Source organism: Mesoplodon mirus (genome assembly GCF_964341445.2).
Source record: "Mesoplodon mirus genome assembly, chromosome: 10".
Lineage (NCBI taxonomy): Eukaryota > Metazoa > Chordata > Mammalia > Artiodactyla > Ziphiidae > Mesoplodon > Mesoplodon mirus.
In genome coordinates this window covers 11,775,013-11,788,868 of record NC_138986.1, presented here as the reverse complement: position 1 = coordinate 11,788,868, position 13,856 = coordinate 11,775,013, and the positions used below count along the sequence as shown (strand labels likewise).

The following is a 13,856-nucleotide window of genomic DNA, read 5'->3' as shown; positions in this document are numbered from 1 at the left end:
CCCTTAGGAAGTTCCATTCTAAGTGTGTCCTTACTGGGTTCACCACCCGAAGTCTTGTAGCTGTGGTCACTGCTTGGCAGTTCCTGATACCTTCCAAGGATGGCAGAAGAGGGGATGTCTTGATGCTTCTTTTGAAATATCAAATTCCTTCACAAAGTTTTTCTCAACATTTTTGTGTGTGTGTCCCTGTTTTTCTGGGTCCCGAAACATGGGCTTTGAGTGCTTACTGGGTAATCCTGCAGCAAGAGTGGGAATCAATTCTAAGCCATTGTTTACTAAAAGGAGCCAAGGACACTGGCTTTTCTGAATAGGATGTTGTTTTGGATTCAATTGTTTAGCCCAGTTGATATGTTGAAATCTTATCTTAGGATGTGACCTTATTTGGAAATAGGATTCTTGCTGATGTAATCAAGTTAAGATGAGGTCATTCAGGAAGATGGGCCTTTAATCCAGTATGACTGGTGTCTTTGCAAGAAGGGACCACAGAAACACAGAGACACAGACACAAGAGGGGAGGACAACATGTAATGACAGACGCAGAGATTGGACTGTCACAGCCGCAGCCTTGGAACGCCAGGGATGGCTGGCAAACCACCAGGAGCTGGGAGGCGCTAAGGAAGAACCCTTCCTACAGCTTCCAGAGGGAGCACGGCCCTGCTGACACCGAGATTTCAGCCCTGCAGTCTCCAGAACTGTGAGAGAATACACTTCCGTTGTTTTAAGCCCCTTGGTTCATGGTACTTTGTTATGACAACTCTAGGAAACTACAGATGGTATCAGTGCTCTTCCACTTTCTCAGGTCTACCCATCTTCCTTGTAGCAAATTTAAATCATTTGTTTGCACACCAGTGTTGATTTCAGAAGTCCTAGAGAATGGAGGCAATGTTTTGCCATCTTTGTATTTCTGGCACACAGTGGAGGTTAATTAATACTTTTTGCAATCACACATGTGGGACTGACAATGCACACCGCCACTAACTTTCTTGATTCTCAGATTATTTTGTCATTTTCTGAGCTTTAGTCTAATCGTTTAGCTCTTTCTCCAGTGTATGGAGGCTGCCAGATTAATTTGGACTGTAAAGCATCCTTTTTACGAAGACCAAACTTTACAAATATAATAGAAAAACCTCGGACCGTGACAGCAAAAAGTTCACCGGGCTGCCTTACTCATCACAAGCTGCTTATAGTTCGCCAAAGTGATGTTTTGGACCTGGGAAAGCAAAATGTTTCCTCTCCCTGGATCATCACCTGTCTTCATCGAACATTTGTTTTTTAAAGAAATGTACTTGCTCCTAATGGAAATCTGCTGAGTTATATTTTTTAAGAGAGGTTCTCAGATTTTATAAATGGATTCAAAGTTACGATACAGAATAAGATATTGCAGAAGTTGTTAGCATGTTGATGCCCTAAAGGACCTTATTTTTTATAATATTCTAACTTACACATAAAAAAGAAATGGGCTCCTACCTTGGCAGGCTCCAGGGCTCCTTCAGGGCCTGTCCCTCTGCCCCAAAGGCCTTGCATAAAGCTTCTGTCCAGTCTCCTGCTGCCCGGATGTGCACACTGAAGAAGTCCTCCTGGGGAGCGGAGGTGAGGGTGAAGGGGTGCCACTCTAGCGAGGATATGGATGGGCACTGGATCAACACGTACTGCCCTGGTGCCATTTTAAAGTCACGCTTTTTCATGTGCAGTTCTAGCACTCCAGATGGATGGCTTACCACCTAAATCACAGCAAGAGAGGTGTTGGTTCTTTCGCTCAGGTTAAATACTAAGACAATGGCCTCCATTCCATCAAAGGTTTTACAATTTTTATATCAACTTTTCTGAGGTATAATTGACGTAGGCCATTCATTATGAGTTTTCAAGAATCGTTCCAACCCGGACATGAAAGTGATGGCAACTCCAGCAAGAATGACATTGACCTCCTTCAGTGTGCTAGGTAGGAAATCTGGGTAGCTGCATCCAGGGGCAAAGTGGTGTCCAGCACGTGACTGTTCGTCCCAAGTGGCCACTATTTCGATAGCACAGTTAATTTCAGGTGCAAGAGAATATAAACTAGCATATCATCCATAGCACTTAATCATGCTTAAAGTGATCAAATAGCCACAGAATCAACTTCGTGTTTTAAAATATAGGTCCAGTTTGTTACTATTTTCAGTGACGTGCATCTTTTCCTGCTTCTTTGTGAACTAACCCTGGTATTTCTTCATTCTGAGTAAAAAACAGCCTTCATACTCTGAAATGTTTTATTCATTTGGTTTGGTTTTAGTCAAGTCTCATCCAATCTCCTACGTAGGCTCTGAGTTTTAGATGTAAGAAAGCGTGATGCAAAGGCTATTGCTTTTTTTTTTTTTTTTTTTTTTTTTGCCATAAGCGGGCCTCTCACTGTTGTGGCCTCTCCCGTTGCGGAGCACAGGCTCAGCGGCCATGGCTCACGGGCCCAGCTGCTCCGTGGCATGTGGGATCCTCTCGGACTGGGGCACGAACCCGTGTCCCCCGCATCTGTGCAGGGCAGGCTGACTCTCAACCACTGCGCCACCAGGGAAGCCCAAGGCTACTGCTTTTTAAAGAGCTCTATAACTTGCTACTTATCAGAGACAATGAACTAATTTCCCTTCTTAGACTTCCCTCTTGTTTCCAGGCCCGCATGTCTTCTTTTGTGGCAGGAGGTATAAGGGGGCAGAATCTAGTGTCTGGATACTGTGACAGTATTTTTCCATTCAGAAGAGAACTTCACAGCATTGTAATCATTAGTTTCTCCTCTCCCTACTGATACTCGTTCTGATTCTGCTGTTAAATGGTCTCCCTAGTAACAGCTCGAGTAGATTTCCAGAAGTTTTACTGTCTGGCTCTTGATACAGCTTGATATCCTTTGGTGCTTAACTTAAAAACAGCAACAGAGAAGCAGTTTAAAACAGAAATATGAAGCAATTTCTGGGCATCTGCTTTCATGAAGACAGTTAAAGAGACAGAGTATTCTGTTAATATTGTATTAGCAAAGCTGCATGGGTTTGGTTAGCAGAGAATTTCTTTTAAGAGATTGAAACAACTAGGGGGAGAGTTTGGGGTAAGCTTTCAGTTTCCTTGGCATTTATTCTTTTTTAAAAAATTTTTTGGCCCCACTGAGCAGCATGCCTGATCTTGGTCGCCAACCAGGGATTGAACCCCTGCAGTGGAAGCATGGAGTCTTAACCACTGGACCGTCAGGGAAGTCCTCCTAGGCATGTATTCTTGATCTATCTGCTGAGGTCTTCCTCCAGCACGAGGTAAAAATTGGAGAGCGGTGAGGAGGGATGGCAAGATTGGAAAATATTACCACCACGCCTTCATTCCTTAGGGCAGGGCCCTTCCTCTCCATCTTGAACCCCCACCCCGTGCCCTTTTTCCCTTTGAACCTGAGGGTGACTGTTCCTGCAACTTCTGTTTAGTGGTTCCAAGTGAGAGTGTGTGTATTTGAAAATATGTGAACATTATTTGTGTGTTTCAACATTCGTATTTTTATGCTGTGGAGGAAGTGATTATACTCTAAGTCACTATGATCCATGTAAAGCACACTCAGCCCTCCTGCATTTTCCCCCTGGAGAGACACCGAAATAAAGAGAAATACAGACGATTCCAGGGCTGTACCATAACCTTTATCAGAATTCTGTGTACCAGTCAAAGCCCTGATCCCTGTCTTCAGTAAAATTAGTCTCACTAAAAGATGCACAGGATACAAGAAATTACTAGAACAGAAGATGAGCCTCTAAATTACAGATGGCTCTGCAATAAAAATGGCAAATTAAAAACTTGGGCTAATAAAAAATTTTCATCTACACTCAGGTTTTTATTCAGACATAAACCTACATGCATACCTTGGTAATGACAACTTCTTGTTGAAATCGCCAGAACCTAATTATTCTTTCACACGCATACAAGACCACAGGGCCTAAAACCCATTTCCAAGCCTGCAGAGAGAGAGGAAAAGGAAATGAAAATAGAATCCAAATATTTTCAATTTGAACCAATCAATATGTAACACGATGGAGTTTAGACATTTTCCTTTAAGTTTGGGCCAGTTATCAACAACAAAGATATCTCCTTGTATTAAATACTATAACATTCAATTATTCCTTGAAGTCTACAAGCTTATTTAAGAGACTAAACTCTTCTGTATTGGTTTTTAGGCTTACTTGATCAATGATGCTTTTATGTAATTAGAAATAATTGCATTTGCAAAGAAATAGAAAGCAGATTGATGTTTATGTTATATATGATAGGGTCATAAATGCTCCCAAACTCAGCCAAAGTCAAAGGCTTACAAACTACATTACTGAGTTAATAGGACATGAAAATTCAATAAAAAATGTTTCGAATAGTAATTCTGGGGGCCAACAATGCATCACAACTTGGGGCATATACCTCGAGCAACTCACACACCCACCCTCCCACTCCCACTCACACACGTGTGTGCAGCCAATGTTATATGGAATAAAACAAACTTAGTTTCTCAGCACTTTATTTTTTTTTAAGTCTTTCTTTATTGAATTTGTTACAATATTGCTTCTGTTTTATGTTTTGGTTTTTTTGGCCACGAGGCATGTGGGATCACAGCTCCCCGACCAAGGATCGAACCCACACCCCCTGCATTGGAAAGCAAAGTCTTAACCACTGGAATGCCAGGGAAGTCCCCAGTTTTCAACACTTTAAATCTAGGTTTACAGAATCAGAGCAAAAGCCTCAACACTTGTCTGGAGAATTTTGACAGGGAACTTCTCCATTCTGTGTTAACCTTTTATGAGTATAATCTGCCTTACTCAGGATCAGTTTACCAGCAGGCTACTCTTGTACCATGGGTTGGGTTACAGCATTAGGTGTGTGCTTCCCCTAAAAGGCAAGGAATGGGAACTTAAAATTTTTGAAGACTTATACTAGGTTTGATATCAAACAACCTTCTGAGGCATATGCATATGATATTCTCTTTATTTTGCAGAAAGGGAAACTAAGTCTCAGCAAGATGAAACAAATTGTCCAGGGTCACAAAGGTGATAAACAAGGTGCACAGTGAGGACATGAACTGGTTTTGACCACCCAGCCTGTTCTCTTCCCATGTAATCATGCTTCTTTCTGTCCAATGCTGACATTAGAAAGGGTATGTATCTTACAAACTACTAGAGACTCATTAATTCATTGAGTTTTAGGATGGTAAGGGTTCTTGGAAATCTAGTCTAGTTCTTCTTTTAAAGAAAAAATAACATAATGTTCTGGGAATGAGTATGAGTTGCCTAGGGACACAGAAGGAGGTCACAGAGAGCCAGGACGAGAACCCAAGCCTTCTCCTAACTTCCCCGAATTCCCTCCTTGGAATTCTAAATCCACCGACCTTACTCTTAGAATCCTATCTCAGGAACAGAAAGGGTGTCCCCTTCTCTTGAACCCAGATATTCACTAAGACCTCACCGACTGACTCATCACCTTCCTTGTTCATTACTCCCCATCTATTATCCTTCTCCCTCTTTTCTGTTGACAGGTCACAAGCCCTTCAGCATCATTTTTGCTTTTGTTATCTTTCCTGTTTCTTCTAAATCTCTTTTGTTTATTTCTAGGTCTGTTTGCACAGCACTTTTTCTCACCTACACCAACCTTCTGTGCTTTTTCCCTGGGAGCCTCTTGTTTGCCTGACAAAGGCTCGATTTATGTAGGCAACACAAAGCAATTTGACCCACTTATTCTTTTCTGCCTCAGTGGGGTTCAGCAACGTGTTCAGAATAGCAGAGAGAATAAAACCTTCTGTCCACCTATGCTGTGGGTGAGGTGAGGATGATGATCAGAGTAAGGGATAAGGCAGGAAGCGGTAGACATGAAGGATGGGGTTGGACCCAAGCAGTGAATCCTTAGGTCTCTTATGCTCGAATGAACCAAAAAATATTTTGAGAGTTGGCTTGGATACTTACAGAAATGATAACAAGGATGCAATTCTTTCTATATGAGCTTAGAGAGAGATTTGCAAAAACACTCTCATAGTTTCTACGTAATTTTACACGTAATCTTCCACACCCATTTTAGAAAGTTTGCGACATCATACACTTCATTTTGTTGGTGTCAAGTCAGTCATGGTCTCTGCTTTTTCCATGTTGATAAAATGGAATGGATTATTTTTCTTTGTACGGTTAGTCAGGAAGGAGAATGTAAGCTGTTAATCCTTGGCTCTATCTCTATCTAGTACATAAATTGCTCCAGGAGGAGAAAGCCCAGTTTAGTTACACTGTGATACTCCTGGGGCCCCTGGAAGGTAGGGATGGAGGGAGAGGATGGCCAGAGATGAATATTCAAAGATAAATATCCCAGCAGTGATGACCAGGGTAGGCAAGAGCAAGTATAAACAAGGCGGAGACACGGCCCAGAGCGGGAGGGGCAAGGTAGAACTTGGATTGGGTCCCAGAAGACCTGGCTTCTGGTCTTGGGGTAACCATCCCTCACCCTATGCCTTTAGGAAAATCTTGGGTTTTTTTACGTTCAAATTTTCTGTTTTATAAAATGGGAGAATGGAAGGAAATTATTATTTGGGTTCCCTCCAAGCTCTTAAATGTTTTAGTTCTACTCACAGAGATAAACACAATGTCGGGGGCATAGAGCTGTAGATAGCAGCAGAGAGCTGACAAAATGAGGAGTGGAAGGAGGCCAGAGATTCAGAATGAATGTCGAAGAGTAGAGAGGTGAAAGTTCACGGCCACAGAGTTAGGAGCTCTGGCTCCTTGATGTGATTTTGCTAGGAATGCCCTTTGCAACCATAGGTAAGAAATAAAAACTCCTTGGACCTCGATTTCTCCATCTATTAAATAAAGGGCCAGGTCTATTTAGTATCTAAGTTTCTTTAATGTTAAAAGACCTGTGGATTTTTAGCTTTATTTTTTCTCCTCTAAAAATACTCAAAAAGTCATGGTACAGTGAGTATTTTATGATAGAAATAAAACCATGTTGATTTAAAAGCTGCAGTAATGAAACTTGTTTCCTCCACTTTCACTCCTGGTTTTTCATTCCTACCAGAAATAAGAACATGCTGGCTTTGATTTTATTTCATGTATGTGTTTATGAATGGCCTCTTTTTCTAGACAATAAGATTTCCAGGAGCGGAAACCACATCCCTGAATCCTGCGTCTACTGCGACGCCAAGAATATAATAACCACTCGGCAAAAGTTTGCTGAATTGATCTACCTCAGTTAAAGCTTTTTCCTCTACCATTGACACCATTCCCTAGTAATTTAAAAAGTGCCAGTCTTATTACTATTATTATTTGTTAATGTTGCAGTTAAATGAAATAAGGTGCTTCTTTGGCTAAGGAAGACCAGGCATCTTTTGAGATGGATTGCATGAGGAATTCTATAGAGTCTGGAGTCTTGCATGTATCTGTGAGTTTGGGTAGAAAGGCGGAGTGAGACAAGTGGGGGAAAAGGGGATTGCAAAGTATAACTGTTTCCTTTGATCAGTTCAGTTTATATGAGGTGATGTACAAAGCATCCTTAGCTCTACCATGGGAGTAGTACACCCCTAAAGGTGAACTGATAAATATTCTATTGAGAAAAGCACCATGAAAATGCACGGAGTTAAGAGAGGCAAAGAGGAAGAGATGGATTCCTGCAAAGACAGGGTAGGTGTGGTGCAGTGAAGCGAGGGCACTTGTCCTTGGGATGCCTTTTGTATTCAGTGTCTCTAAGACATCAGAGAGAATATCATACAGCTCAGCCAAGCGGTAATTGCAGAGCCCACACACGCTTTGAATCAGGATCCATTAAAAATAATGGGAAAGAGTGACAACGTGAGAAGGTGTGCAAGGAAGTACAGCAGGGGAGAGTGAACAGAGAGGTGGGTACGTTCTCCCCTTTTCATGATAGTTAAAGTCAGCATATGCTGCTGGGAGCAGGCTCTAGTCTGTATTCATGAGGTGTGGGAGAGTATTGATTTTTTTATGGAGACACTGTAGCTGAACATTTTAGTGAGGCATTCATATTCCTCATTAATATGCAGGCTGGGTAGTGGCTCCCGATGGTTGGGTTTAAGACAGAGACAATCTATACCGGCCATTAAAAGAACCACAGTCTAATGGACACATCCATTCTACTTCTCTCGGTTTTAAACATTCTTCCTAACTGTTTCCACTCTTAAAATCCAGCGCTTAATTTAACAGAGTTAAGCATTTTCGAAAAAGTCAATCATTATATTCTTCATATGCTGATGACATAATTTCCCGATCCTCACCATTTATATACTGAAAACTATCTTCCCATTGTTTAATGATACATATTTTTTGGCACTTGTTTCCTCCTTGTTTTAATCTGCTGGCTTCATTTACTTTCCTTCATGCATTACCCAGCTGCCCCAAGGTTTGCATTGTTCTAAGACCTGTGAGGACACCAAAGAGAATTACCATTTCTATTTATCTATGCCACCAAGTGTCATGCTTAAAGCACACCCTGGAAATCTTACTTTTGAGATCTTGTGGACATTATCATCTACTCTAATTAAATTCATTTGAGGCTAATATTCTCATTATTTCAGTAGTAAAAGCTTAATTAGAACAGGAAGCAAATGAGTGTAAACTCAATTTTTTCCATCTCGAAAGTTGTGGAAAGAAAGAAGGCAAGCTTATAAAGAGGGCATGATTCTCATTTGGTCGTCGCCTAATGTTCATTTGGGAAGGGAGGCCATTAATTCTCAGAATGGAGAGGGCAGTTGTTCAGGGGGTAGGGAGCTGAATGCAGAGGGTGGAGGGAGGTGAGCCAAACAGCTTTCTGACTCCTCTGGAGACAGGACTGTGCTTGTGGTGGTGGGGCTCTGAATTCCCACCCTCTCAACCATCCATATTTAAATGTAAGTGGAAGAACACATTTCAAAATGAACAAAGTGCTTCTGGCAGGCAACCTCTCGTAAAATGATCCATAACTCGAGTTCCCCATTAGCACACTTAATAAAGAGTTGGCTTTGTCTCATGGTGACATGCGCTGTTCTTTTTTCAAGCATATAAAAGCTCTAGCTATTTTAACTGTGGCGACAGCTATTTTTAAAAGCTCCTGGGCTCATTCTTACCGAAGGTTCCTTGCCAGAAAATTGAGGCACGGGGCACCGGGCAGCTGTCTGCCACTCAGCGAGGTGTTCTCTACAGAAGGTGACGTTGTGTAGCAGAAGACTCTCAGCGGTTTGCCCTCGAACAATCCGACTTGCCATTAAAGACAAAACAAAACAAAACCGCCAAATTTGAAACTGATTTTGTGCAGTCTTGGGATGCCACAGATACATAGTCTACGACGGACTCTGCAATAACATTTCCACTGTCTTGAAATCTGGGCTGGGGTGTATTTCCCTGAGCATCTTTAAAAATAGGAATTTAAGAAGCTTCGAGTAACTTCGAAGATACCAGAAAAGAAGTGCTCCTCGGTGGTATCCTGTGTTAAATTGAAAGTGTCTGTATTAGAGAATTCATAATGAAGGAAAATTGTTGGAACACATCCTTTTGTAGACTGTTGAATTTAATTAGGTTACGTCTTGTCCTGATTGCTGATTTGGGCTAATTGGTTAACTTTGTACTATTTGGGTCTTTTGCAAATTTATTGAACTTCTACCCTTCCTGGTTTGTTTCTGAGCACCTAGAAGTTATCAAGTGAAGAAGTCAAAAGAAGTGCCCTGAATAATGGTATTTTTCCTGCCAGTGACCGATAGCAGGCTTAGTATTTGACAGGGTAAAAATAGGTCAGTGTGAAATGTGCCTTCAAGACGATATTGTTGAATTGGAGAGGGAAAAAGGAAGCTGGCCTTCGTGAATGGAACACTGGATCAAGAGTCCTGTGATACTGCTATATTATTATTATTTTTTTTTCATTTTTTGGCCGTGCCATGCAGCATGTGGGATCTTAGTTCCGTGACCAGGGATCGAACCCATGCCCCCTGTAGTGGAAGCACGGAGTCTTAACCACTGGACTGCCAGGGAAGTTCTGATCCTGCTATATTATATTTGCTACAGATGCAGTACCCATCGACCCTGGACAATTTGCTTAGGTACAAATTCCTCACTTTACCCACTGGTGCACAGGCTGTGAAGCATGTGATGCTGAGGTCATGTAATCCAGGTGTTGCTCAATTCCTAGTAGTTTATGAGTAAAATACATGGATTAACTTTTGAGGAACATGATCCTCACAGAGAAAATTTAGCATGACACAGCTCAGGTCCTGGGTAGCCTGTGGAGTAACATGTCTCCTTTTGCATCATAGGGCCTGGGAGGAGGGCACGGCAATGCCCTTGGAAACAGCCTGGAGGACTGTCATCCTGGCCTTTGTCCCAGTCTATTTTATGGAAGTCATCCAAACTTGATAACACCCCACTGAGTTAGATGAACAAAACTATCTGTGAATCTCCCATGAGCAAATGATACCCAGACAGAGGAAGGGTGAATAAAAAATAGAAGCCAGAGGAAAAGAATCTGTAAATTTTAACACCTTCGTTCTCAGGCCTTAGACAACATTTCTTATTTTACCTAAAGGAACCTCAGAACACTTCTCAAATGCAGTAGGTATCTTTTTAAAAATTTTAAAACTTTTTATGTCTTCATCTATGCCATCCCAAAATAAGAAGATTAGTGGGCTTTAACACATTCCAATAATCCTACTTGGCATTTTTGTAGAGAATTTGCAAATTACTTTTTGCTGTAAACAGTAGCTGTAGAATACTTCACGCTGAGAAGATTAAATGAGGCCCTTATCCCAAAATAAGCCTTCCAACTAAGTTAAAATGACTAAAAAAATTTCATCTTATGAAATGTTATTTGGATATTAAAAAATATCTCCAATGAAACACTGCCCATTGAAATCCTCTTGTGCTTCTACAATGGACAAGGGTGTGAACGCCGGGGAGGAGGGTGATGCACGCGTCATTTTTGTGAAGAGTTCTTCTAGACACATGTGAATTATGAAGAGCCTCTCAAATGAACTACAGGGGTTAACACCCTGGCACCGGCAGAAGAGCCCACAGAAAAAGGAAGGCCTGACAGTCTTTGGGGTGGAAGGCTTGGGGACTACATACCATCCACCCCACCCTCCAGATACAAAAAGTCAGGGTGAGGGATGCAACATTCAGAAGAGTCAGTTGCAGGTATTTTAAAGTTAAAGGAGGCTAGAAAGCCCTTAGCCAGGCAGCAGCATCAATATGAACATTGACTGACTAGGTTTCTAAAGATTAGCAGAGGGATGGCCAGTTTTTTAGGGTAAAATACACCCCTGGGGCAATCTTTCCTCCTACAATGTCTATGTGTTAGACAAGCTGACAGATGATGTGGGAGCTCTTAACTGGGCAGAGTCAGTGGCAGCCGCTCGGACCCCCTTCAAGAAGTGGAGGGCTGAGATGAGGGGTGCTTCTAGCGTGGGAGGGAGACTGGAGGACGCAGTTGACTTGCTGGGAGGTGCGGATTGAGAAGAGCTCCCAGAGGGCCCTGCATGGGATCCACAATCACCGCGTGGTGTGTGACTTGCTTGGCCATCCAGCCTCTTGGGCCATGTATTTGCCCTTCCAGGTCTGGGCAGAAACAGAGCCCACCTCTGAGACTCGGCCCCCCTGCACTCAGCAGCTGCCGTGGTGGGAGAACAAGGTGCAGGACATGGTATCATGCGAGGGTGGGTAGCAGATGAAGAACTTCTGGCAAGCCATACAGGGCTTTGCAATATCACCAGGCACAGTCCTGCAAGTGTCGAGGAATGGTTTATTCACGAAAGTAGAGACCCAATCTTCAGGGCTTGTTACGAGTAAAGGTTTCGTTGCCTGAACACCAGTGTCTTGGGTCTGACTCTGCCATTTATTTGTCCTGGGATCTTGAGCGAATCACTTAGCCCTTTGAACATCTGTTTCCTCCTTATGAAATGGGGATAACAGCACCGTCTCTATTGGGCAGGACAGTTTTCAAGGTCAAATTGATCATGGATATACATAAATGTATTTTGAAAATTTAACATGGGAAAAAAGGGCATCAATTTATGAAATAATTAATATGGGACAACCTAGTTCACAGACATCAGTTGGTTAATTGGTCTAGAGCAATTTTGGTAATATTTAAAGAATTGAAAACATTATCTTTGAAGGTGCTATACTTCAGATGCTGCTGCTCTAGCTTTCTGATGAAGGAATTAAGAGTATCAGGCAGGTGTTGAATGCCAGCACAACATTTTATTGGATGTTTGAGGAAAAAGGATTCCTAGAGGTCAGACGGGGAAACTGAGGTTCAGGGAATTGAAAGCCTTGCACATGGTCACTCTGAAGACTAGTGGCAGAGCCTAGGTCAGATTGGCCATCTCACACACTGTCCCCTCCCCGACACTGGGATGATTTTGGTCAAGCAGAAGTAAATTCTGGGTGTCAAAAATATATATCCCAATGAATCCCATATAAATTGGATCGTGAAAATAGGTTCTGAATGAAACAGAGATCTATTGTTACTCAGCATTCATTAAAATTCTTATATACATGTCAAGACTCTCCAACAGAGTTAGCTAGGAAAAGTATAATCCTTCACCATCTATGTTGCTTATTTTCAGTATTATTAAAAAGGTGTTTGGCACAGAGAATGCGCTTTTCCATACATTCTATGTGTCCATTAGTCTTGCATGTCATGGTTTTCCATCTAAAAGACTTTCTAAGGCTATTTTGAGGTTCACAGAGATAAAATCTTACACGTTGAACGTCATAAGGACTCACCCTGCCCCGTGGATAGCCAGACCGATAAAGAAGATGATAAAAACGTGGTGTGTGTACCAGAACAACTCATAGGACGCCTGCCGGATGAACTCGGTGGAAGAGGTCATGATCAAGATGAAAGCCAGAGAGATCAACAGGCCAGTAATACCCGCGACTGTCGTTAGCAACTCAGTGACTGTGTTCTAAAAGAAACAAGCACCACGACATTAATGTCTCAGTCCTGCTTTTCCATTTTAGGATCAATATTTGAGAGTCCAAGCAGGTAGCAATTCACAGTGTTCTAATCAGAAGCATATTAGCCTTGAAAAGCATCCCCATGCACTTCAAGAGGGAACTTCCTTGCCCTTCCCTCTACTCCCCCTCAGGGTGGAAATTCACTCTGCTCAAGTTTTGCCCAATGCCATTTTGTTAACTACATTTTTTTTTCCATCTGTATAAATCAATTGTCATGTCAAAGTTATTATGTTGAATTGAAATTAGGACAATATATGAAAATGCATTTGAAGATACAACACTGCAAAATAAAGCCGAGTTTCAAGTTTTTAATTTTTAAAATAAAAATGAGAATGTCCATGCTTAATTGCGTCTTAACATTAATAAACACTTTTTTGGAGAGGTCCCTCAGGGGCATTCCTAATAAAGCAGCTGCACACTCTGTTCCCCTGGCAGTTATTCCTTGCTCTCACTTTTTAATTGGAAGGACCATGACCTGCATTTCTTTCATGTTACCTCAGGAGGCTTGGAATAAGGCTTTGTAAATCCCAGGTGATCAATAAAGATACAGCTATCCTTATCAGATAGACCCTGCCAAAAGGCCAGAATTCTGCCCTGTGAGTGTAGAGGATGGTTAAATAGCTTTTTAGAATGTGAATCACAAAGCATGTTGTTTTTATTGTGAGTTTCCCATATTCTGGCCAAGTACCGTTAGTATTCACACATTGTGTTACTATCTTTGAGACAACAATGAGTTCAGTGAACTCACACTATAGCTTTTGTCCGTAAAATCTCATTAATTTGGGCTGCTTTGAGATCTTAAGGTAATTTGGACAGGGACTTCTCTGTTGTTTATTTTTTCTTCATAGAGCAAACAGTGGCAATAAAATTGAAAGGGGTATGTGTAACACATTTAAAAGACTTTTTTCA

General features: G+C 41.8%; 1 protein-coding gene across 1 annotated transcript in view; it reads right to left on the bottom strand.

The window, feature by feature from the left end:
• NOX3 (NADPH oxidase 3) overlaps positions 1 to 13,856 on the bottom strand; it is a gene marked incomplete at its 3' end in the record, with an annotated part of 57,954 nt that overhangs the window by 32,305 nt on the left and 11,793 nt on the right. The window contains exons 6-9 of the mRNA XM_082634108.1: positions 12,714 to 12,895; positions 9,065 to 9,194; positions 3,855 to 3,947; positions 1,468 to 1,721 (exon numbers count right to left, since the gene is read on the bottom strand). Of these exons, the coding sequence (XP_082490234.1) occupies positions 1,468 to 1,721; positions 3,855 to 3,947; positions 9,065 to 9,194; positions 12,714 to 12,895 (659 nt within the window). The remainder of the gene's footprint in view (positions 1 to 1,467; positions 1,722 to 3,854; positions 3,948 to 9,064; positions 9,195 to 12,713; positions 12,896 to 13,856) is intronic.